At 40.7% G+C, this 27,328-nt stretch overlaps 1 protein-coding gene across 1 annotated transcript in view; it reads right to left on the minus strand.

Annotated features, from left to right (window-relative positions):
- The window catches only part of Cfap221 (cilia and flagella associated protein 221), a 91,849-nt gene that overhangs the window by 58,643 nt on the left and 5,878 nt on the right, over positions 1 to 27,328 (minus strand). Inside the window, exons 3-5 of the mRNA XM_076866545.2 lie at positions 15,102 to 15,188; positions 14,823 to 14,921; positions 12,940 to 13,040 (exon numbers count right to left, since the gene is read on the minus strand). Coding sequence (XP_076722660.1) covers positions 12,940 to 13,040; positions 14,823 to 14,921; positions 15,102 to 15,188 — 287 coding nt within the window. The remainder of the gene's footprint in view (positions 1 to 12,939; positions 13,041 to 14,822; positions 14,922 to 15,101; positions 15,189 to 27,328) is intronic.

Below are 27,328 nucleotides of genomic sequence, written 5' to 3' on the forward strand. Positions count from 1 at the left end.
CTACTTAACCAACAGAGCACCATGGAAATGATGCTGTGCGTGCCCTTCTTTCTTTCCCTCCCTCCCTTCCTCCTGTCCTTCCTTCATCCTTCCTTCTTTCTGTTCACAGTGCTGGGATTTAATCCTGGGGTGCTCTGTCACCGAGTTACATTCAGCCCTTTTAAATTTAATTTTAAGACAGAATCTCGCTAAGTTGCTGCGACTGGCCTCAAGCTTGTGATCCTTCTGGCTCAGCCTCCACAAGTCACTGGGATTACAGGTGTGAGCCACTGAACCCAGCTGTACCTGTTTCTTAAGGTCAAGGCCTAAGAAACTGGTACCCTCCTCTTCTCTTGGGATTCCCATTCTGATCCCCAAGGAAGGCAGCTCAAGCGGCCTCTGAGAGACCTGCAAGGTGAGAACCAAGGCTCCTGGCCCTCAGGTCACCATCTGAGCTCCCAGATAACAGCCAGCAGCTGTGTGGACATCTTGGCAGTGTATCTTTCAGCCTCCAGGAGAGCCGCTGACTCTGCGGGGAGCAGAGGGAGCCTTCCCTGTTAAACCAGGCCCAAGTTGAAGATCCATAGCAAAATCAATGACTGATGTTCTTTTAAGCACTACTTTTGGGGTGGTTTATTACATGGAAAAAATGGAAGCCAACAACATCTCTCTTTCCCACATCTTTTATCCTTTAGAGAATGACTCTTTTATTCCTTTCTGGTTACTGTCTTAATCTGGCAATTTTGAACTCTTTTTTTTTTTCTTTTCTTGTACCAGCCCTTGGGATATATCACCACTGTGCTTACATCTTTGTACCTCTCAACCATCTGTGGAAAGCCACGCTGTTATCCCCATCTTATGGATGATACATGCACTGAACTCTGGGGAAGTCCAAGGTCACACAGTTAGTAAATGGTGAAGTGGAACTTAAAGTCATGTCTCCAGATGCTGAGCTCTTAACTGCTATACTGCATCACTCCTCTAATGTTAAGGGACAGCTAATGACATCACGTTGTTTGGAAACATTTTCTTCTCTACTGACCTTCCCTGAAACTGATTCCTCTGTGTTGCTCTGTTGCTAAGCTTTGCAGAAGTCATCTCCTTTCATGAGCAATTGTTAAGAAAGCCTGTGTAACATCTTCCGATAGACTAGACTGTATACACAGGCAAATGCACGGATTTCCATGACTGAGCTGGGGCTTTTGTGTGGTAATTCAGTAAGGTCAAGAGAGAGGATTGCCCTCAATGGGATTAGAGTCCTTTTAGGAGGAAGAAGGGGCCAGAGCTTTCCACCACCACCACCCTACCCTGCCCTGTGAGGAACACTGGACAAGGGACCTCATCAGAACGTGCCCATGTTGGTACCACCATATTGGAGTTCCAGAACTGTAAGAAATGTTTGGTGTTTAAGCTGCCCAGTGTCTGGTAATTTCTAATAGCAGCTTCAGCAATGACAAATTCCAAGAATTTTTCCTAAATGTTACCAACCTCCTCTCAAATTGGCATGCATACAGGGAGAAAGAAGGAACTCTGGGAACTGGCCAGTTATTTTCACTTATGCTTAAGATACAAATTGCTGAGCTCTTAACTGCTCAGAATATATCCAACAAAACAGATGAATATGAGACACATTGTTAGTTGTCTGAGAAGTCAAACTCCCAACCTCCAAACAGGCAACGATTTTAAAAGATATAAAGAATATGTCAAGAACTATGTAATGTTTTGAACAACCAATAATAAAAATTTAAAAAAATAAAATAAAAAGATATAAAGAAATGAGGGCAAGTTACATTTCAAATTTCAAAAAATGCTCTTTTATCTCAGATACTTTTAAGTTCTTTTGAACTTTTAAAAGTTGCTTATCTTTTTTTTTTTTGAAGACACAATTAATGTCCCTGGGATTTGTGCCGCAAACCATGATCCTCAATGATACAGTCACACAAAGACCAAACGAATTTATATGGAGATATGCTCAAGTATTAGGTCTTTAATCATTTTTTTACACTACAGAATAAACACCACCTGCATCTTAGACTAAGTTTAGGACAACATCAGAGGTGAGGGAATGGAAGTGTCTGGGAGGCTGGCTGTGAGCTACCTCCGTGGCCCTGGTTTCAGTTTTTTTTCCACCCTTACTTGGTCCTTCCTGTGGGTAAAGCTATCCCCAGTCTCACCCTGTGCCCAGTAGTTTAGGAAAAGCAGGACCCTGGTGAAAACATGAGGGAACCAGAATGCAATGAGGCTACCTCTCCATCCTTGGTAAAAAAAAATGAAAGCATTTCTCCTGGGGCTGGAAAGGAACTAACTTCAGAAAAAGGTATACGGGAGAGATGACATATCTGTCATCTGTAGAGATAATAGGGAAGCAGTTCATATTTGAAAAGCCCCCTTGTAGGGTAGGAGGTGTAGTCAGAAGGTACTTAGCATGTGTGAGGGCAAGGGTTCCAGCTCCAGCACCAAAAACAAAACAGAAAACACCTTTCACAGATTGTAACAAAAGGTACTACCACTGAGATAATTTTAAGCGTGTACTTCAGTGGTATTAAGTCCATCCACACTGGTGTGTAATCATCACCCCCACCCATACGCAGAGAGCTCTTTTCATCTTGCAAAACTGAAACCCTGTCCCCACTGACCACTGTCTCCCTTGACCCCACCCCGCCCCAGCCCCTGGCAGCTACCATTTGCTTTTTGCCTCTCTGAGTTTGATGACTCTAGGTACCTCATATCCCTGGGATCATACAGTAGAAAATTCCCTTAAAATTAAATATTAGCATGAAAGGACTAATAAAAACAATAAATTTGAGAGGAAATAGCACCTTTCACTTCCCCAGGGTGGCAGAGTGAACTAGTGGGGGTAAGGAATGAAATTCAGGGGTGGCTCCCTGGAGGGGCAAACAGGGCCTGTGGCTGGAGCCCAGAGAACAGGACGAGCTGGCAGCAGAATGGAACTGATTCCAGGGCAAGTAGCTAAATTGATGTGAAGAGAGAAAAACCTCCTGCAGCCAGACTGCTTTTGTTTGTTGAGAAAAATACAGCATTTACTGGGGGAAGATAAGAGGACACATAAAAGCTACCAAGAGCCTCATATTCTTTTAGAATAGGGGGTAGAAGAAACCACACACTGACTGGATTCAAACCACACTTCCTCCCAGCTACATAGCCTGAATACGGTTTGGCCTGACGCAGCCAGCAGGACTCTCGGCCTTGTGGCATCCCACCAGCAATTATTAAAACAAAAAACTCACTTTTAGGTGAAATAAGAAATGAATTTTGTAAGCAAATCAACTTAAATTCAAATACTTTTGGTTTTGAGATTGCAATATCTAAGAATTTGGGGTGAGAAACTAAGGACATATTTAATGGAAAACAGCTGTTTAAGAAGTTATAGTTACAATTCTATGGACTGGTTGTTAGTTACTCTATGCTGACTATGTTGCCAAGCATTAGGTGATCCTATTCTAGAAAGTACACTGAAGCCAGGCGGAGTGGGCAAACACCTGTAATCCTAGCAACTCTCTGAGGCAGGAGGATTGCAAGTTCAAAGCCAGCCTCAGCAACTTAGCAAGGGCCTAAGCAACTCAGTGAAATCCCATCTCACAATAAAAACAGAAAGGGCTGGGGATGTGACTCAGTGATTGATGACCCCTAAGTTCAATCCCCAGTACAAAAAAAAAAAAAAAAAAAAAAAAGCACATTGACCATCTGAGTGTGCACCTGTGTGTGCACCTGCTGTGTGTGTGTGTGTGTGTGTGTGTGTGTGCATGTGCTGGTGCATGTGTGTAGAGGTACCACAAGCCTGTCATGCTGCAACAGCAGCGGCAGCCACAGGTGACTGCTGTGTGGCGTTAGAAGTGGGATTCGACAGCTGTGTAAACCAAGTAAGGTAGAGGAGCCCCCAGAGAGCATTCTCAATTTAGGGATGTCTCTCCAGGACCAGAAACCATCCACAATTTTTGTCTTTGCTCTTCCTAGGAACTTGCGGGATAGATATTGAAATTCCTTGTCTTAGAGCCTTAAGTATTAGAATTGGGAATTCATCCATGAATATTTTTCCTAACAATAATTTTGAATTTCTTACTGCTTAGAACAAATATGCTATTAGCTTGGCGTTTACATATATTCCACAATATGCATATGTTGCTGAATGCAATGAGTCATTCCAAGATTTTCTATATAGAAGACCCTAAACAAGAATGCCCCACCTTTAACTCCCAACACATACATTAATTTGCTCCTGATGCCAATTATAAATCAGATCAATTGAACACTTTGTACAAGGTTCAAGGGAGAAAAGCAGAACATTACAGTGCTCATGCCAGGCTTTCACAAGGTCAAGAATGGCTTTTCCCACTTTAGGTTTTCAGCCTTCCCATTGCTTTCTCCAAGTCCAAAGTCTAGAATTTTGTGAGGAAGACAGAACAAAAACTAACCCACATCTCCCACGGAACTCGCTCTGTTGACTATCTCAAGTTGGAGCCCACTTTTGCTAAAGGAAAGGGGGAAGCATTTATGCCCCTTCATTATTATCAATATAGATCCCTATAGTTTAGAAATTGGATAATCTCCTTTTCCTGATAAAATTCATAAAAAGAGACAAGGTGGAGATGCCTGGCTGGATGGATACCTGGTGTAATGGTTAATCTGAATTATGAAGTTGATTAGATTGAGATACCAAAGATGAAGAGGCTTCTGGGTGTCTCAGTGAGGCTGTGTCTAGGACTGATTGGCATATGGGACAGCGAACTGAAACAGAGATCCTCCCTGAGTGAGGGAAGCACAGTCCAAGTGGTTGGAGGTTTGGATGGAACAAAAATGTTGCAAGAACAAGGAAGCATTCTTCTCCAATGGGTTCTTGATTACTGCTGTGATGGCCGGAGGACATCAGACTCCAGCTCCTTCACTCTTCCAAAGAGAACTCTGACTAGTCACTGCCCAGGGAGTTTCCAGGCCTGTCGTCCTAGATTGAGGTGCCATCGTGGGCCTATCTAGTTTCTGGCTGCATAAGCCAACCTAAGTCCCCTTTTCAGAATTGTGTGTGTGTGTGTGTGTGTGTGTGTGTGTGTGTGTGTATCTCCTGTTGTTCTGATCCTCTAGAAAATCCAGACTAAAACACTTGGTCAGCAAAAGGATATTAAATCAAAAAAATGTTAACTACAAAGCGTGGGACAGTTTTTCATATAGAGAAAACTCAGGCTGATGTTCAGTGACAGTGATGGTTCTAAGTACCAGTTTGGGAAGACAAGCTCCTGACTGTCCCACAGATCCAGGGAGGGGTTGAAGTGAAGCCCAGTCACCCTGGTCAGCATGCTTTCATAAAATGCTGCTGCTCGGGGCTGGGGATGTGGCTCACGTGGTAGCGCACTCGCCTGGCATGCGTGCGACCTGGGTTCCATCCTCAGCACCACATACAAACAAAGATGTTGTGTCCGCCGAGAACTAAAAAATAAGTATTAAGATTCTCTCTCTCTGTCCTCTCTCTCTCTTTAAAAATAAATAAATAAATATTTTAAAATTCTAAAAAAAAAAAAAAAAATGCTGCTGCTCTTCCAATCAACTTGAGTTTGGAACACAAGGAAAAGAGCAAAAGGCACGCTTCCCTTGACCAGATGAAAAATGTCAATTACTTCTCCTCAAATAGAGAGGCTTTGAAAAACTCTCCCTGCAGATCAATATTGTAGTCTTCTCCTGAACGCCTTCATTGTACTGTAGTTACAGCTGGCTCTCAGTCCCCTCCCATGAAGGCTCACAAGACGGGGCTGGGCTGTCATCTTGTGCTGGCGTCTGCACACCCTCTCATCACTCTTCCCTCTTGGTGCGACTGAAGAGTGCACATTTCCACGTGGTCCATATGTTTACAATCAGGGGCAGGGAGAGAACTCGACGGAATTCCAGCATCATATTCTGACCTTGGTTATTTCCATGCTTTCTAAAATGAGCCAGAATGTTCACTGCTCAAAGAAAACATCTTTTGGTAAATTTCTAAGTGTATGATCTAAAAGTTCCAGGAATCAAAATACCTTGGCTTTGGAACTGAGTAGCCAGAGAACTTCTCTGTGAGTGTTGTTAATATGGCCCTGGGGCCCAAGCAGCCACTGCTGCCCCGAGATGGTGCATGGTCTGCTTACTGTGGGGGCCCATGGACCAGGTTCAGAATAGGTCCTCTCCTGGACTCCTGGACTGCCCATCCTCTCCCTGGGTGGCTTTCTGGTGAACTTGTCTATATCACACTGAGCAGCTGGTTACCAAAGTCACTTGGGTGCAGGGGAGCTCAGCTGATGGGAGAACAACTGGTCACCTGAGTGTGTTTGCTGAAGATTCCAGCTAGTTATTTAGTACTGAGAAATACAGTCGCAGAAAATAGAGAACAAGATGGGTGAACACAAATCTTTCCAGAACTGTGGTAATGGAGTGATATAACATTTCCATATCTCAAATAAGCATGCTCTACCTATAGGAAAGGTGAGATTGTGTTTCACCTACGATACACTCGAAGGTACCGAGGAGTTAGCACATTCCCTGGGTCTCCATGGTGAGGCTTACCCACTAACAAAGCCATTGCGAAAACTGCAAGTCCTCTGCCCCCCGCCCCCCAACGATGCGGTGTTTGACTCAGAGCTGCTGGACAGAAAGTGGGATGGAATGTTTTGTTATTTATAGAGGCTGTCAAAGTACATTTTACCAGATCTGAAGCCGCCAAGTTGTTTATAGGTAGTTGGCAAGTGTCCACATGACATTTTATCTCAGTAAGAAAAAAATACAGCCATCAGATCCAACCACAGAAATCACAGTTGATGAATATAAACTACTCCGCTCAGGCCCTCATAGAAAATGGACCCACGTGCCATCCATCACCACAGAGGCTCTGCCAGCAGCTTCAAAGTAGGACAGCAAAATTAGCGGTATGACGCACAAATCCTACAACCTCTGATGATTTTGTCCAAATCAACTCTATGTGCAGAGGGAAACATACTCTTCTGAATCCACCTTTTCCTGAATTTGTGTTCTACACCAATTCTGTGCTTCTTTATAATGTCGAGTATCTCTTCTTTGGCTATAGAAATGGTTGCATTGGAAGGCAGTCTGGTATTTCCTCAAAATGTTAAACATAGAGCTATCATATGATCTATTGCGAGGTACATACCCAAGAGAAAAATATATCCATATAAAAGTATTACACATATATTCAATATATTCATAGCAGAAGTATCTATAATAGTCCCAAAGGGGAAAGAATCTGACTATCCATCTGCTGATGTATAGGTAAATAAATGTGGCATGTCTATGAAATAGAATATTATTTAGAAATAAAAAAGGAAAAGAAGTATTGATCCAGGTTGGATGAACTACAAGTTGGGAAATCCTTGAAAACATTATGCTAAATGGAAGAAGTAAGTCACAAAGACCTCATAATATAACTCCACTTATATAAAATGTCCAGAATGGGCAAACTCATCCAGACAGAAAATAAATTAGAGCTTGCCTAGGACTGGGAATTTTTGAGGGATGAGGATGGGGCTTGGTTATGAGATTTCTTTTGAGGACTATAAAAATGTTCTAAAATTATTTGTAGTAACAGTTGCATATACTAAAGACCATTGAAGTATACATTTTAAAATTAGTAAGTTATATGTAAATTATATCTCAATAAAACTTTTTTTTTTTTTTTGGTACTAGAGATTGAATCTAGAGGTGTTTTGCACTGAGCTACATCCCAAGCCACTTTTTTATGTTCTATTTTGAGACAGGGTCTCGGTGAGTTGCTGAAGGTCTTGCTAAGTTGCCGAGGGTGTCCTTAAATTAGTGATTGCCCTGCCTTAGCCTCCTGAGTCACTGGGATTACAGGCATGCACTACCACACCCGGCAATGAAACATTTTTTTAAAAAGATGAGTGTGTCCTAGTCTTTTGTGCTGCCATCACAGAAAACCACAGACTGGGTCATTAATAACAAACAGAAAAGCAGGCAGGGTAATGTGGTGTCATGTCCACAGCACAGGCCCCTACAGCTCTGAAACAGCTGGATTCCAGTTCAGCCTCTGCTTCACCATGGCTGTGTGACCCTGGAAAATACAACCCTCAGTGCCTCTCAGGATCCTCTTCTGGCTGGCCATACCAGTCCTGCTCTTGTCCCTCCAGTTCTCTGCACAAGGTCCCCAGAGAGAGGTCTCTAAAATGCAGATATGCCTGTGCTGATTCCCTGCTTAAACCTTCCAGTGATGGCCTCTGGGTAAAATCTGCATTTCCCAGAAAAGCCTAGGAGGCCTTCTCCTTCCACCTTTCCCTACCTCCATGCCGTGGATCTGGCCACATGTGCCTCATCATAGAATGTTCTGGATGAGCCCAGGCGTGCTGTGCCATTTCACACCTCTGCTGTAACCCGTAACCGTGGCATTGCTCTGCCTGAAGCAGCTGTGCTTCACTCCTCCACTCCACCCCCTTGGCTGGCTCCCGTCTGATTATCCAGCAAAGGTCGGCTCAGACCTGTCTTCCTCCTGGAAATCTTGTCTGAGTGCCCCCAACGCCCTGCCCCGACTTTACCCCACTCAGGCTGGCTGAGCACCTTTCTCAGAAGACACTAAGTCAGACATGGGAACTGCCCATTTAAACACGGTCCAGGTCTTAATTTTCTCTGCGTCCTTGCTACCTGCTGTGGTTGGAATATGGTTTGTCCCCTCCAAAACTCATGCTGAAAGTTGATTGTGGCAGTACTGGGAGTGAGGCCTCAAGAAGTGAATAGATTGTTAAGAGAGATCAATGTCTTTCTTGTGGGACTGGGTTAATTCTCACCAAGTCAAGTTCTTGGTTTTGCCCCACTGGGCTAGTTCCCATGAGAGTGAGTTGTTATAAAGCAAGGGGACCCCTTCTGTTTTGTCTGGCCCACATACAGACTCTTGCCTATTTACTACTGACCAACTGTCACTACAAATAATTTCAGAATGGGCTGAGCAGATACTGGTACCAAGTTTTGGACTTTGCAGCCTCTCTTTGTCTGAGTCAGAGTAAACTTCCATTCTTTATAACTCACCCAGTCTCAGGTATTCTGTTATAGTAAGAGAAAAAGAATGAAGACAGTACCTAACACTGTGCCTGACACATATCAAGCATTTGATGAAAGAATGAATAAAATGAATGCCGAATAAAGATCTACCCAAACAATACCTTCAACCCTCAAGAATCAATAGGTAATATTTTAAGTAAAAGTTGTTTAAAATAATCCCCATCCTGTTCCCACACATTTTGGATGGAATGTAGCATGGAAGGGTTTGAGTACTTAAAATTTGGTGAAGAGTCACTAAGTAAAGGGTGTAAAGTCTGTGTTTAGCTGCCTTCTGCCAGAATGTCTGGAGGAAAAATGTAGTGTTTTTATCTTTTGAAAGATTTTTTAAAAAATATTACACCATTATAAACAATAACTTAGTCAAATAAACTGTTTAGCTGAAATTTTCATTCCAATTATAAATGAAGAATATTACACACAAAACAGCTGGAGGAAGGACCCAAGGAAGTGGGCAGTTTTATTTTAAGAGCCTGAGACTGATGATGCCTGCATTCTAAGTCATATTATTTTTAACAATTTAATAAACTATTTTTTCCAGCTCATAAGCCTGGCTTATGACTCAAACAAAAAAGTGGTTTTTGGAGAGGAAGAAAAGGAAGAAAGAATTATTAATAGACTAGGAAGTTAGTTGTTTCCTGAAACTTTAATTTTAATTAAAAAAATTGCTGTATTTGTTCACTTAAAGGAAATAGCTATTTGGTCTCACACGGGTCCTGCGAGGAGAGATCCACCTTGTTAGGTTCTTGGGATCCCTAGAGAGGGAGCTTAACCTGAAAAGGAGGTGGGGAGTCAGAAAGGGCTGCTGAGAGGGATGGAGGAAGTGCTGGCATAGATTCCTTCTAGAATGTTTTTGGGAAAATAAATACAGAATGGAAGACCACGGGGCCAGGAAAGTATGTCACCAAGGCTGTGACAGCCTGCTCATACCCACTGTTAGCAACTGTCATGGTTTGGATCAGGAATGTCTCCCTACCCCAAAGGCTCATGTATTAAAGGCTTGGTCCAATGCAGCAAAGCTCAGAGGGCAGCTACTGGGAAGCGACTGGATCATGAGAGCTCTGACCTCATGAGCGGACTGATCTGTTGATGGGTTGTAGCTGATGGCCTTATTGGGAGGTGGTCTAAAGTGTAGGAAGGGGGACCTATTTTAAGGAAGTAGGTCACGTGCAGTATGCCCTGGAGGGCGTTTCGTGTCCCAGTCCCTTCTTCACTCTTGCCCTCTCTGCTTCCTGGCTGTCATGAGCTGGGCAGCCTCCTCTGCCACACCCTTCCACCATGATGTGCTTCAGCTAGGCCCAAAGCAATGGAGCTGACCAACTTCGGACCGAATCCTCTGAAACTGAGCCAAAATAAAGCTCTCCTCCTTTAAGTTGCTTTTCTTAGGTATTTTATCTTGTGACAAAAATCTGACCAACAAGAATAATTAGGTAGGAGATAAGAGGATTCTCATGCATTGAGTCGGTGTGTCAATGCACGTAACCATTTTGGAAAATGGTGGCATTGCATACCAACAATGAGCCTGTGCTGTGACCTGCAATTCCATTTCTAGGTATGTGACCTGGAGAAGAAACTCCAGAACATGTGCCCCATGGGCCATGTGCAAAAATGCACAAGATCAGTGTCTAACACAGAAAAAAACAATAGTGAGAACAACCCATAATCCATAAGCAGTAGAGTGGATAAAAAATGTGGTAGGGAACCCGGCACCACAGTGAACTACAGCTAGGTGCATTTATGTAGCTAAGCCACAAAAACACAATGGATGAAAACAGCAAGTTACCAAAGAACTTATGCGTAGCACAATTCCATCTATAGAAAGATCAAAAATGGGCAAAACTACAGAATGCATTATTGGGGGCACATGTGTCAAAACTGTTAAAGTAAATTTCAGGGAACAACAATTTTGAATTGCAAGATTCAAAATAGTGACTACACGGCTACTGGTCATGTTTCATGCCTAATATAATAAGTATTCATTATTTTTATTCTTTAAAGTGTACAGATTATCATCCTCTTTTGCATGTATTATTCACTTAACAATTTTTAAGGAGTTTTTTTAAAACAAAAGTAAATAGAGATGTTGAGTCAGAAACTCACCAGGAAGGTGCAAGGTAGGGGTAGAGAAGAGAATCACACAGGAGCTAAATTCTGGAGTTCCGCTCAGTACAACAGGTGGTACTAAAAAGAAGAACTCTACAGCTCATGTGCATTGGTTTCCACCACCACTCCAAGGATTCCTGTTGCTTCTCACGCTAATGGGAGGCCCCAGGTCTTCAGTGCTAGGCACCCTGTTCCGCGATGCCTGCAGCTTACTTGTCTCTGCTCCTGTCCCCCAGGCCTGCTGAAGCCCACAGACTTTGGCCACCTCTGGGCCTGTGACCAACTACAGGATGAGTCCTAACCCTTCAGGATCCCTCATCATTGACAAGATGCAGGCCACACCCTGCTGCACCATGGCTTCGTAGATGCTCTCTTCCTGCTTGGAGTGCCATCCTTGGATAACCCAGATACCTGAGGATAACCCAGATGTCGCTTCTTGTGCCACTGAGGACTTTCTGCATTTCCCCAGTCAGAGCCGAGCACTCCCTCTCTGGCCCACACAGCTCCCTGTGTGTGTCTCTACCACACACAGCACTTGGAATGGTGTCATCATCTGAGGATGAGTCCCACTCCCGTTGGACTCAGACACCTGCAGAACCATGGATGATGTTCAAATATCAACCAATCAGCACCTCACAGGCAGCCATCGGTCAGAGTGGACCCATGGAGCCCAGGGCTGCAGATGCCTCCCCAGCCCCCAAGTCGCTGGGTGTGAATTCCTTAGTAGCAGAATCCCCAGGAGATAGCCGGCAGGGGAGAAGCCTCCAGCTGGGTGAAGAGAGGCAGGACAGCATTATTTCCTAACAATCTTAAGAAAATTTTTTCTTGATCTAAATTGTTTCTTGATCTAAAAATATTTGCAGTGTCTTGGGCCTAAGATTCTTTCTCTCCCCCATGGGAAATCATCTCCAATATGATGACGTGAGCCAGTGAGGTAATGCCATCGATTTATAAAAATTAAGTTGGCGATCTTTTATTCTGTCTTCAACAAGGAAAACCAAAGATAAGTCACCTTTTGGTACAGAGAGTAACCAACTAGTATTATTAGAAGCATTTTGATATTTTAGCAACTGGCATGACCATTATATATCAATATCCAGTAGCTCAATATCCAACTTCTTTATATCCTTAGAGCACAAGGAAGGGCTGGTAATAGGCATTTAATAAGTATTTACCAAAAAAATAAGACATAATTAAATTCCCAAAATTGGAATCATTAACCATTTTTCCCAACAAGAAGGAGAGAATCTGAGATTTGACTCTTGCAATGAATGACTGTTGTCTGCCCTCCCTTCATCTAAAAGCAGGCTGGTTAACAGATGAGCATATGATCCGAGTTGGTCCAGTAAGACGCAATCCTGAGTTTCTGCTTGACAACCCCAATTCCTCTAGCCCCTCAATCTCTCCTGTTGCCAGGCAAGGATCAGTAGCTGCCTTTCCCCTATGAGTGAGGACCTGCTGAGAAGGAAGCAGAGGACAGCAGAACCAGGACATGGGGAGCAAAAGGTTCCCACAAGGAATTTAAACCCCCTACCTCCAGCCATGCCTCAAGACCTCCCCTGCACCTTTCAATCAAATAACCCAACGCATTCCCTTTCTTTGTTACAATAATTTGACTTTTTGTCTGGTTTTTTGTTTGTTTGTTTGTTTGTTTTTGCTTTTTGCAGATAACAGCCCAGTCTAATTCAGGTAGAAAGATGAACTTCCACTAGAAGGACACAAGTCTAAGTTTTCCTTTGTCCAAGTATCTCTTAACTTTTCAATCCTATGACCTTTTTCTGGTTCCTTTTTGTAACTCACCTTTTACCAAGGAGAACATTTGATAGATTTATAAACTTGGGAAAGTCCAGTGTGTTCATGACAGGATAGGCATGGATAGGGACAAGCAAAGTGTCATCCCCCTAAAATTAATGAGAAGAAAGTCAAGTTTGACATTCGGAAAACTGTAACCTTTAAAGACAAACTTGAAGATGCTTTATTTTCTATTTTATTTTTTATCATCTAAAAAAAATTCTTAAGAAACTTCAGTGTGTAAGTGCAACATTACAAATATTGAGGGTTTTTTAGCCATAAAAAAGTGTAGGAAATTCATTGAAATGATGTTCATTATTACCAAGAAAGCTAATCATGTCCCACATAGATATAATGATGATAACCTGTCTGCTTCTAGCTCAAAAGATCATAAGCTCAAAAGATCATCAGCTCAAAAGATCATCACTGATGACCTGAGGGAAAGAGAAACCAGCACAGAATCTCTGATCTAAACATCACAGAATAGTAAAAAAAATTACTGGCAAGGGAGCCCAGAAACTTGCTTCCAGTTCTGCATAATTTTTGACCTTGAGCAAGACCTTTATTCTCTCTGGATCGGTTTCTTCCTGTGTAAAATGGAGACAATCATGCCTTTCCTAAAAGGTGTTTTTAAGAATTAAAGTGGATGAAAATCTTAAAAACTTAGAAGTACTGCATAAATATGAGGCGTTATTATTAGCACTATTATATGTGGGTGGCTGGAAATGTACCCTCGTACTCTGTACAATGCCCATTCTAGGAATTTTTCTTCTACTGAGTACAGAATATTCTTTCTGAAAACAATATTCTGGTTTCATTTTTATGCTTTTTTTAATGGAATCTCCAAATAACAACAAATGGTTTGTCACAATCGTAAGGAAACGTGTTTCTTCATCTAAAATATTTGCGGTGTCTTGGGCCTAAGGTTCTTGCTGTCTCCCACGGGAAATCATCTCTGATATGATGACATGAGCCAGTAAGGTAATGTCATAAAAATTAAGGTGGCAAATTTTTATTCTGTCTTCAACAAGGAAAACCAAGGACAAGTCACCTTTTGATACAGATAGTAAATAATAAGAGTATTGCTTAAAAAGGAAAAACAAAAAAGAAACTGAGCACTACTCTTCCATTTTACTTTTTTTTTTAAAGATTTTTAAAATATTTTTGTTAGTGGTAGATGGACACAATACCTTTATTGTATTTGTTTATTTTCATGTGGTGCCAAGGATCGAACCCAGTGCTTCACACATGCTAGGCAAGTGTTCTACCACTGAGCCGCAACCCTGGTCCCTCCATTTTACTTTTGAAACATGAAGAATGCTCTTAACTTTGAGGCTTCTCAAGCTCCTAGATTCTCTACAGTATGGAGAAAGGGTGGGTGGAGGTGGCAGTTTTAAGAAAATGGACAACATGTGGAGCTGGCTCTGGCTAGAGGCCGAAGGGTGAATGAGGAGACCTAGAACAGATTCATACGAACAAACTGAACCGTGCAGCCATCTGGGGGTCAGGCCACCAGGCTCCACCTCCCCACAGGCCCTGAAGGCTGGCCCTGTTTTTATGATCACAACTTGGGTGTGTGCTGATTTTTCAGCGGAGCGCTTTAAGGAGAGTGTTCAAGTCTCCACCACCTCCCAGTCCCACACAATAAAGGAGGCTTCTATACAGGACCTGGCCGCACACAGTGTCTCCTGAACCTACCCAGGTTCATAGCAGCCTAACACCCTCCCACCTTGGGTGTCCATCACTGGGCCACTCCTTCCCGGCCAGTCGGACTGCCCAGCCCAGGCTGAGAAAGCTCTGACCGGTCATTGCATATTTCTTTCTTCCTCCCCCGAGGACAGAAATGTTGACCCCTCCCCACCCCAACAAAAACGCAATTTTAAGAAACTTACCTTACAGTGAACGCGGATGCAGTCATAATAGTATCGCCACTCATCAGGAGAAAAGGTGATGGTGACCATGAGGGACAAGCCAGGGACAAGGCGGTGTTCCTGGAAAGCAGGTGGGCTCTTGTTGGGACAAACACCAGGCTCACAGACAGCAGCACTGTGGTAACAACATGCTATGCTCCCAACCAAACAGGGTGGGGACACAGGAAAGCACAACCCAGCAGAGAAGAGCGTGGCGAGGGCAGGTGACCCCGTGAGGACAGGTGATCCCGCGATGCCTACCTTTTTCACATAGCTGATCTGGAAGAATTTGGTTTGTGGAGGTAAAATATGAACATGTGTGTCTTCATCAGAAACATTGACCAGGTGCTGGTGAGAAAAAGACGCAGTTAGGACAGTGTTTCATTTATTGCAAATTCATCTCTATGATTAGTGATGTCTCATCTTGTTTAAGGGGATTTCAGGGTTTATACTTTTAAAAATATTTTTTAGTCGTAGATGGGCAGAATACTCTTATTTATTTATTTATTTATTTATTTTTAAGAACATTTATTTACTTATGTATCTTTAGTTTTTTTTTTTTTTTTTTTTAATGTGGATACATTAGTTTGTTTTTATGTGGTGCTGAGGATTGAACCCAGTGCCTCATGCATGCTAGGTGAACACTCTACTACTGAGCCACCACCCCGGCCCCACTCTTATTTATTTTTATGTGGTGCTGAGGATTGAACTCAGCGCCTCACATCTGCAAGGCAAGTGCTCTACCACTGAGCCACAACCCTAGCCCCCTATTTTTTTAACTTTTAAAAAGACTTAGCTGGGCATGGTGGTACAGCCCTGTAATCCCAGTGGCTGGGGGTGGTGGTGGCTGAGGCAGGAGGATTGCAAATTCAAAGCCAACCTCAGCAATTCAAAGCCAACCTCAGCAATTCAGTGATCCTGCGGGTACTGGGGTTGTGGCTCAGTGGCACAGTACTTGTCTAGCATGTGTGAGGCACTGGGTTTGATCCTCAACAGCACTACATAAAAATAAATAATTAAAAAAGTCCCACTGACTTGAGTGGGACTTAGGCTCACAGTAGGCCCAGGTCCATCCATCCACCAGCAGCTACTCTCTGGAGCTCAGGCTCCAGCACAGGACTGCCTCTTCCAACCAGCAGACTATTGTGGGAGCTCAGGCAGGGCCCAGATCTGCCCACACCAACATATGTGGGACCCAGGCCTAGGGTAGGTCTGAGTTTGCCACCTGGGAGCCTAAGCCTAACCCACTTCCACCTTGAGACACTGCAGACATCACCATAGCCATCCCCACACAGTAATCCCTACCTTTTGACAACAGACAGGGCCTAGAAGCCGCTGCATCTCAGAGCAGGCATCCCAAAGACAGTGTAAGGCCCCATCTCTGTAAAACACTGCATCCATCCTGGGGCACCTCCACCATTATCTTGAGTTACCTCGGCTATTGCCGCTACCACCTTTAGTTAAGTAGCATACATTAAGGGACACCAGCAGGGTCTGGAAGCCCAACATCAAGGTGAGGTACAGACAATCTGCACGGATACTACAAGAATATAGGGAAGAAACTGTAATATCTCAGATCCACACTGCAAGAAAGGAAGACACATAGACAACATGAAAAAACAAGGGAGAGATGCCCCAAATAAACCAGGATACTACAATAATAGAACCCATGGACAGCAAAGTTGATGAAATGTCTGAGAAGGAGTTCAGAAGGTTCATAATTAAAATGATCTGTGAATTAAAGAATGACCTAAAAGAGCAAATGCAGGCAAAAACTGATCACTGTAACAATGAGATAAGAGAGCAAACACAGGTAGCAAAAGATTACTTCAAGAAAGAGATAGAGACTCTGAAAAAAAAAAGTCAGAATTCCTTGAAATGAAGGAAACAATAAACCAAATAAAAAACTCAATAGAAGGCATAAGCAACAGACTAGATTACTTGGAAGAAAGAACATCAGATAATGAAGACAAAGTATACAATCTGGAAAATAAAGTTGACCACACAGTGAAGATAGTAAGACACCATGAACAGAACATTCAAGAATTATGGGGCAGCATCAAAAGACCAAATCTAAGAGTTACTGGCATAGAGGAAGGCACAGAGTTTCAAATCAAAGGAATGCACAATCTCTTCAATGAGATAATATCAGAAAATTTCCCAAGCATGAAGAATGAATCGGAAAACCAAATACAAGAGGCTTACAGGACACCAAATGTACAAAATCACAACAGATCCACACCAAGGCAAATTATAATGAAAATACCTAGCATACAGAATAAGGATAGAATCTTAAAAGCCACAAGAGATCACATATAGGGGGAGACCAATTCATATCTCAGCAAAATTTTTAACCCAGACCCTCAAAGCCAGGAGATCATGTAACAGCATATACCAAGCTCAGAAAGAAAATGGAAGTCAACAAGAATCTCATATCCAGCAAAATTAAGCTTTAGATTTGATGATGAAATAAAAACCTTCCATGATAAACAAAAGTTAAAAGAATTTACAACCAGAAAGCCTGCACTACAGAACATCCTCAGCAAAATATTCCACAAAGAGGAAATGAAAAACAATGATAAAAATCAGCAGAGGGAGGGATTAGACTAAAAGAAAATCTAATCAGAGGAGAAACCAAGTCATGTTAAATACCAAAAATAAACAAAAATGGCTGGGAATACAAATCATGTCACCCTGAATGTTAAAGGCCTAAACTCACCAATCAAAAGACATAGACTAGTAGATTGGATCAAAAAATAGACCCAACAATATGCTGCCTCCAAGAGTCTCATCTCATAGAAAAAGACATTCACACACTGAAGGTGAAGGGTTGGGAAAAATCATACCACTCACATGGACTGTGGAAGCAAGCAGGGGTTTCCATCCTCATATCAAATAAAGTAGACTTCAAGCTAAAGTCAATCAAAAAGGATAAAGAAGGACACGACATACTGCTCAAGGGAGCCACACACAAACAAGACTTAACAATTATAAATATACATGCCCCAAACAATAAAGCATCTACGTTCATCAAACAAATTCTTCTCAAGTTCAAGAGTCAAATAGACCACAACACGATAATTTTGGGTGAGTTTAACACACCTCTTTGTCCACTAGATAGATCTTCCAAACAAAAGCTGAACAAAGAAACTATAGAACTCAATAATACAATCAATAACTTAGATTTAACTGACATATAGAGAATATTTCATCCTTCAATGAGCGAATACACTTTCTTCTCCGCAGCACATTGATCCTTCTCTAAAGTAGGCCATATATTATGCCACAAAGCAACTTTTAGTAAATTCAAAAAGTAGAGATACTACCTGCATTCTATCAGATCATAATGGAATGAAATTAGAAATCAATGATAAAATAAGAAATAAAATCCATTCCAACACCTGGAGACTAAATAATATGCTACTGAATGAACAATGGGTTGCAGAAGACATCAGGGAGGAGATTTAAAAATTTTAGAGGTGAATAAGAACACAGATACAACATATCAAAATCTCTGAAACACTATGAATGCAGTTCTAAGAGGAAAGTTCATTGCATGGAGTTCATTCCTTAAAAGAAGAAAAAGTCAACCACTAAATGACTTAACATTATATCTCAAAGCCCTAGAAAAATAAAATCAAATCTACATCAAAAGCAGAAGATAGGAAATAATTAAAATCAGAGCTGAAATAAATAAAATTGAAACAAAAGAAACAACTGAAACAATTGACAAAAGAAAAAGTTGGTTCTTTGAAAAATTAAATAAAATTGACAGACCCTTTAGCCATGCTAAGGAGAGAGAAAACTCAAATTACTACATACGTGATGAAAAAGGAAATATCACAACAGCCACTACAGAAATACAGAAGATAATTAGAAATTATTTTGAAAACTTGTACTCCAATAAAATAGAAAATATCAAAGGCATCGACAAATTTCTAGAATCATATGATTTGCCCAAGTTGAATCAGGATAATATACACAGTTTAAATAGATCAATTTCAAGCAACAAAATAGAAGAAGTCATCACAAGCCTATCAACCAAGAAAAGCCCAGGACCGGATGGATACACAGCTGACTTCTACAAGACCTTTAAGTAAGAATTAATACCAATACTCTTCAATTCATTTCAAGAAACAGAAAAAGAGGGAGCACTTCCAAATTCATTCTATGAGGCCAATATCACCCTGATTGCAAAACCAGGCAAAGACACATCAAAAAAGAAGACTTCAGGCCAATATCTCTAATTAACATAGATGCAAAAATTCTCAATAAAATTCTTGCAAATCGCTTACAAAAACATATCAAAAAGATAGTTCACCATGATCACGTGGGGGTCATTCCAGGGAGGGAAGGTTGGTTCAACATATGGAAATCAATAAATAGAATTCATTATATCAATAGACTTAAAAATAAGAACCACATGATCATCTCAATTGATACAGAAAAAGCATTCAACGAAATACAACACCACTTCATGTTCAAAACACTAGAAAAACCAGGGATAACAGGAACATATTTCAACATCATAAAAGCTATCTATGCTAAGCCTCAGGCCAACATCATTCTAAATGGAGAAAAATCTAAAGTATTCCCTCTAAAAACTGGAACAAGACAGAGATGCCCTCTTTCACCACTTCTATCTAACATAGTTCTTGAAACACTGGGCAGAGCAATTAGATAAAAGAAATTAAAGGGATAGAGATAGGTAAAGAAGAACTCAAAATAGCACTATTTGCTGATGATATGATTCTATACCTAGAAGACCCAAAAAACTCCACCACGAAACTTCTAGAACTAGTAAATGAATTCAGCAAAGTAGAAGGATTCAGAACCTTGTTCTTTGATAGGCAGAATTAATATTGTCAAAATGATCATACTACAAAAAGCACTGTACAAATTTAATGCAATTCCAATCAAAATTCCAATGACATTCCTCATAGAAATAGAAAAAGCAATCATGAAATTCATCTGGAAAACTAAGAGACCCAAAATAGCTAAAGCAATCCTTAGCAAGAAGAATGAAGCAGGGCTGGGGATGTGGCTCAAGTGGTAGCGTGCTCGCCTGGCATGCGTGCGGCCCGGGTTCGATCCTCAGCACCACATACAAACAAAGATGTTGTGTCCACCGATAACTAAAAAATAAAATACTAAAAATTCTCTCTCTCTCTCTCTCTCTCTCCCCTCTCACTCTCTCTTAAAAAAAAAAAAAAAGAAGAATGAAGCAGGAGGCATCACTATACCAGACCTTAAACTATACTACAGAGTAATAGTAACAAAACAGCATGGTATTGGCACCAAAACAGACTAGTAGACAATGATACAGAATAGAGGACAAAGAGACAAACCCACATAATTTCAGTTATCTTATATTAGACATTGGCACCAAAACATACATTGGAGAAAAGATAGCCTCTTCAACAAATGGTGCTGGGAAAACTTGAAATCCATAGGCAACAAAATGAAATTAAACCCCTATCTCTCACACTGTACAAAACTCAACTCAAAATGGATCAAGGACTTAGGAATAAAACCAGAGAGCCTGTGTCTAATAGAAGAAAAAGTAGACCCTAATCTCCATCATGTCAGATTAGACCCCAACTTCTTTAATAAGACTCCTATAGCTTAAGAATTAATATCAAGAATCAATAAATGGGATGGATTCAAACTAAAAAGCTTCTTCTCAGCAAAAGAAACAACCAGTGCCGTGAATAGAGAACCTACTAACTGGTAACAAATTCTTACCACACACACATCTGATAGAGCACTAATCTCTACAAAATATAAAGAACTAAAAATCTTAACACCAATAAAACAAATAACCCAATCAATAAATGGGCCAAGGAACTGAACAGACACTTCTCAGAAGAAGATATACAATCAATCAACAAATATAGGAAAAAATGCTCAACATCTCTAGGAATTAGAGAAATAAGATTTCATCTCACTCCAGTCAGAATGGCACTATTAAGAATACAAACAACAATAAGTGTTGGTGAGGATGTGGGGAAAAAGGCATACTCATATTGCTGGTGGGACTGCAAATTGGTGCAGTCAATATGAAAAGCAGTATGGAGAATCCTTGGAAAACTGGGAATGGAACCACCATTTGACCCAGCTACCCCTCTCCTAGGTCTATACCCAAAGGACTTAAAATCAGCATACTATGGGGGCACAGCCATATCAATATTTATAACAGCACAATTCATAATAGCTAAACTGTGGAGCCAACCTAGATGCCCTTCAGTAGATGAATGGTTAAAGAAAATGTGGTATATATACACAATGGAATATTATTCAGCAATAAAAGAGAATAAAATCATGGCATTTGCAGGTAAATGGATGGAGTTGGAGAAGATAATGCTAAGTGAAGTTAGCCAATCCCAAAAAACAAATGCCGAATGATTTCTCTGATTTAAGGATGCTGATCCATAATATGCTGGCAGGGGAAGATTAAATGAACTCTAGATAGGGCAAAGGGGAAAAGAAGAGGGAGGGGAAGGGAAAGGGCATAGGGGTAGGAAATATGGTGGAATGCGATGGTCATCATTATCCTAAGACATGTATGAAGATATGAAGGATGTGATTCTACTTTTTGTACAATTAGAGATATGAAAAGTTGCACTCTATATGTGTAATATGAATTGAAATGCATTCTGTTGTCATATATGACAAATTAAAATTCAAAAAAATTTAAAAGTATTCTGTCCATCTACAACAAAAAATAAAAATAAAAAATACAGGGAGGGAGATGTGACCCAGTGGTTAAGGGTCCTTGGGTTCAATCCCTGATACCAAAACAAACAAATAAATAAATAGACTTGAAATATATCATACACCATTTAATAGTAAAATAGGCCTGCTGCCCCTGAGATATACTGTCCTTTACACACCCCCTTTATCCTGGACAGTTTTCTGCTGAACTCAGTCTGATCCTGAGAGGTCACCTGAGCAGAGAAGCTGGCCACCAACTCCCACAGGGTTCCTCATTATACCACTGACTCTGGGGTCAAAGTCTAGGTCAGAGGTTTGGCCTGTCACTGGGGCCCTGGGCTCTCAAGCCTGTTGCCTGAGGTCTTATGTTCATCGAAGCCCTCATGTTTTTTAATTTTAATAACACTTTATTTTAATAACATTTAACAACTCAATACCTCCTTATTATTACCATTTCAGCATATAATTGATGTAAAATTATTAATATTTTATATTCTTTAGTTTGTACTAAGTTTTTTAAACCCAGTGACTATTTAATACTTAGAGCATATCAATTCTTTTTTTAAAATAGATAGACACAATATCTTTATTTTATTTTTTTTATGTGGTGCTAAGGATCGAACCCAGTGCTTTCTACATGCAAGGCAAGCGCTCACCACTAAGCCACAACCCCAACTCCTAGAGCATATCAAAAAGCACAGTTCAGGTGCTCAATAGTAGTATTGCATCGATTAGCTAGATCTATCATATAAATTATAAAAAATGTATCTATTATATAGATCTACTTTTGTAAGCAAACAAATGAAAGCAAACGACAATAATTTGGTGCCATTTATAGGGGAGATGAAAAGATAGTATCATATGCTTTTCTTCAAAGTTAGAGAAATACAAATTAGAACAATGAGATACTATTTTTCAACTGTCATATTATCAGGGTTTAAGAGAAAGAGAAAGAGAAAAGAGTATGGAACTTTTTTCAAGTTCTTTTTTTTTTCCAGTTGTTTATTGGTGCATTATAATTGTACATAATGGTGGGATTTGTTGTGCCATATTTTTACATGCACAAAATAGTAAAATAATTTGGCCAACATAATTCCCCAATATTTCCCATTTTCCTCTCCTGTACTCTGGTTCCCTTCCTGTACTCTACTGACCCTTTCTTCAATTTTAATGAGATCCCCCTACACCTTTTTCCCACCCTCTCTTCTACATACGAGAGGAAGCATATGACAAATTTTGAGTTTGGCATATTTCATTTAACACAACGTTCTCAAGTTCCATCCACTATCCTGCAAATGCCATAATTTCATTCTTTTTCACGGCTGAATAAAACTTGTGTATATATACAATTTTTTTTTATCAATTCATTCACTGATGGACACCTATAGTTTGGCTACCATGAATTGTGCTGCTATAAACACAGGCATACATATACGACTGTTATAAGATGACTTTAATTCTTTAGAATAAATACGGAGGAGTGGCATAGCTGGGTCATATGGTGGTTCCATGCCTAGACTTTTAAGGAATCTCCATACAGATTTCCGCAGTCATTGTACTAATTTACAACACCAAAAGTGTAAAAATGTTCCTTTTTCTCCATACCTCTCCAGCATTAATTACTGTTTAAATTTTAGACAACATTTTAAATAATTTTATGCAGGGAGCAAAGTTTCACAGTGTAGAATTTTCCATCCATGGTGTCATGTCAGTGCTCAGAAAGTCTCACACTGTAGAGCATTTCATATTTTGGATCTTCAGATTAGGGATGCTGCACCTGTGCTTGTTTTCACTGCAGCAGACTACCAGGTAGCCAGGGTGCTGTGGAGGTGATCTATGGCCCCCACCTCCCCTCAGTGTCACTACCAATATCTACCCAACAATTACAAGTAACCTTACTAGCTTAGGTCAATTTGCAACAAGTGACATCAAAGGTAAAGGACAGAGATCTGTCTTAGAGGCTGCTGGACTGGCTCAGTTACTCCAGTATTCCTGAATGGTCCCAAGGAAGACAGGAGCTGGAGCCCCCGAGACTGTGGATAAGCCAGCACTGATGGGCAAGGGATGACCCAGGTTTGGATTTAGAAAAATAAAAATGCCTGACCCTTCCTCCAGCCTGAGTGTGGCAGAGCAAATCCAAACACACCCACTATCCCTTTGAACATGAAGGTGGGACATTAGGAGTCTGAGATGATGATATCTGTATTATTAAGCAAGTTTAAAAAAATAGCAGTAAGAAAACACTGGATGATTTTCTCAAAAATAAAATAATATAGATCCTATCCATGGTGGTAAAAGACACATTATTGGACTACACTTTACCATATTCACCTTTGAATGATTCTTGATCTGGAATTATCCACTTGAATCAATAGAGAAAGAAACAACAAACTCAGAAGTTAGATATTTAGGTGAGAGGAGTGCAGGGAGAGGAAGAAAGACCTCAGCTTCTTCTGGAGATGCAAAGTAAAATGGAAATCAGTTGAGACTGAAGTGCTGGGTCCGTGGTTTCCCTGGTAGATGGAAGCCTGCAGTGGTGGAAGGGGAAGAGACCCTTCTTCAGCCCAGAGGGGCTCAGCGCTGTCCCCACTCCCTTCCACCTCCCATGGGTGAGTCTGTTCCTCTCAGTACAGTGAACCTGCCCTCCAGGAAAGTCTTGCCCTGGGGTGGGTGGAGGCTCACCTCCAACCCTAAGCACCTCTGGGAGTATGTTTCCAAACACAACCTCTCAGTCTCCAAGTTAGGGTCATTTGATAGACACATCCCCTGTGGCAAAGCTTCTCAGAGAAGGTTAATTCTTCACCCCAAGGATCTGGGGCCAATTTTAAGCAGCACTGTGAGTTCCTTAAGGTGTTTTATCTTAAAATGCATGCTGCTTTGTATTGTACTTCTCTAAACTGTGATAGTAAAATTAATGCTCTAGAAAGGACCGTGTTTTTCTGTGGCTCCCATACTTCCCATCCCCGTAAAATGAGGGGAAGCCATTGGGATTCATGGCCCTAATTTTGAGAAGCAAGATCCTGCTGGAGGGTCTCTAAAGACTGTGTAATAGGAAATTGAAAACTAATATTACTCTAGAAAGAATGGTTCATTTATTTAAGCTAACAATTTTGTTTGTGGCTGTCAACAGAAACACTAGTAGTCTCCTAGGAAAATTGATGGATTATTTACTTCAAAAATATAATTTTCCAGGCAAAAATCTCTCCACAAGAGAGGAAAAGGAATAAAAAAAAAAAAAGTCATGGTTTTAAGAAAACTGGGGACCATTATTTCAAATTTCAAAGTAAACTGAAACATTCGTTTTAATATGAAAGCAAGTGAAAATGTTTCAAATCCTTTAAGAGGTCTGCATGGAAATCAAACATTAATAAACAATTCATTGTAGTGTTAAACACACATTCAATCATTCTATTCTAGCGATTTACATAGTTTCCTTTAGAAAACCAAGATAAAAGCAGAGTTGGATTTTCCCCCTAGTTGGGCAAGATTCCTAAGGTAATTGCCTTAGGCTTCCTCTTGACTTTGCTGGTGGCAGTCCCAGTATCTCTCAGAATGTTATTATGATGAGATCATTTTGAACTTGTATCTATTATCTATTTCTGTTTGTTTTAATGTCTGATAGATGTAGTATGATTATTTAGACTTTACACTGGATTTGCTTGGAATTAGTGAGCCTTTGCCAAGTCAATCTGAGGGAGATGTAGCAGGGCTTGGGCAGCCAGGCGAGATGGCCAGTGAGGAGGCTGAGGGCGGGGCCAGAGCAAAGGAGTGTGGACAGGGTCTTCTCACGAGGTCAACTTCCTGGCTGATAAAAGTGCTTGTGGATAAGCCGGGGACCAAATCAGACTGACCCTTCTATACTTGGGCTCCTAAGCAGGGGATCCATTAGAAAAACTAAAACAGACACATGACAGAGGGACCAATCAATAACAGTGAGGAGCGCATGGACAGGGAGGAGATAAACGAAGGAGGAAATTCCATAAAAAGAATAGGCCAAAACTCCCCGACTGGATTCCCAGCTCTGGGGCCCCTTTGTCTTTGGAAAAGTTTATTTCTGTCACTTTTGCAACAAACCTGCTGCTTTTCTATCTCTGTGTCCTGTTCTTCAATTCTTTGCTGAGCAGAGACAATGAACCCAGCACCCCTAGAAGGTAGTAAATCTCTTCCAAGAAAATGAGTTCAATATCATTCCTTTATAAGTGTTTATTGCCTTCTGTGTCAGGCACTGTGCTACGTACAGGGGAAGTAGCAATATAGAAGAGGGACATGGCCTCTGTTCAGCAGAGTGGAGCAGAGTTGAGATATCACCTTTTTCAACGATTAAATCATACTCTCTGGGTTCCCAGGCATGCTCAGTGGGAGTAAGATCACCCTCAAGAGAAGAAAAGTTTGATTCTTGGGAAGTAAATATTGCAGTGGCTTCGAACATTCTGATGCTCAACCCTACCTTACAAAACCTTATTCCTTGATATTTCATTTCTCTCACTAACGTTTCCTTAGGGGATAATAATGAAAGAATGGGTTGAGAACCACATCCATCTCTAATAGTCCATGGAATGGACTTCCATTTTCTCACGTGCAACATTTTTCTGCTCAAAAACACTTAACCTCCTTTGCTATAAAAATTATACTCATGCTCTTTATTTCTATTTTCCTCTGAATCCACACTCCCTGCCTTCTCCATCATTACTTCCCTCCACAAGTTTCCTATAACCCAGGTAAACCAGATTGCATACTGGCCTCCAAATATGCCACACCACAGCTCACCCTAAGCTTCCTGCCATGTCTTTCTCCACGCCCTGAAGGTCTTCTCCCCACTCCCATTTTGCTTCTTAGCTGTCACACACAGCATCTCCTTCCCAAGCCTTTTAGACCCTCCTGATTGGGTGAGGTGGTGCCTTATAGCCACAGAGGATTTTCTTTTTGCTACCTATATCACCTTGCTTGTCTAGTATCATGTTCAAGTTGTTTGGTTGTTTTCTTAATATCTTCAACTACTTGGAAACCTTGATTTTGTGCACCTTAACCTTCCCCTATAATGCTTCAACACTTTGCTTAGCATATAATAGATGCCTTATTACGTGTAGAATTAAACATAAGAAAATTTTCAACTCTATTAAAAACATAATAATATACTTCATCGGAGATAGAGTAATAGACAAAAAAGATCAATCAGAGAAACAAAAAAGATCAATCAGAGAAATGAATAGAAAAGTATATAATTAATATGATTAAAATTATGAAGAGGGCAAAACAATTTTAAATTTAGTGACATTATTAGAATCATTGACATTATTCTAAGCATGCACACGCGTGCACACACAAAGGCAGTTTTAAAATGCTATTACTCAAAAGAATCGTGTGATTGGTAATATTTTGGCATAATAGCTTTTAAAATTACCAGGTAATTATTAACTCTAATAATGTCATCCAGTAAAGAATATCAGTATTTCTTAAAACCAGAGGAATCTTAGCAAACAGGCCCTTATGTGATTCTATGTTATGGAAGGTGAGTCCTTCTGCCCTACATCATGCATAAAGGTGGAAAATAACCTAAAGCTAGTGACAAAAGTTATGAAACATCTATCATAAGAAAGAATTGTGATTTCACATTAAGATTGCAATATTCCCCAAATTGATTCAATGTGATTCATATAAAAATCTGAGCTATGCTTTTTTTTCTCCAGAAATTGACAAGGTGGTCCCAACATTAATATGAGATTGCGGAACTCAGAATACTTAAAATTATCTTAAAAAAGAACAGGAGCATTGAT

Source organism: Callospermophilus lateralis, chromosome 9 (genome assembly GCF_048772815.1).
Source record: "Callospermophilus lateralis isolate mCalLat2 chromosome 9, mCalLat2.hap1, whole genome shotgun sequence".
Taxonomy (NCBI): domain Eukaryota; kingdom Metazoa; phylum Chordata; class Mammalia; order Rodentia; family Sciuridae; genus Callospermophilus; species Callospermophilus lateralis.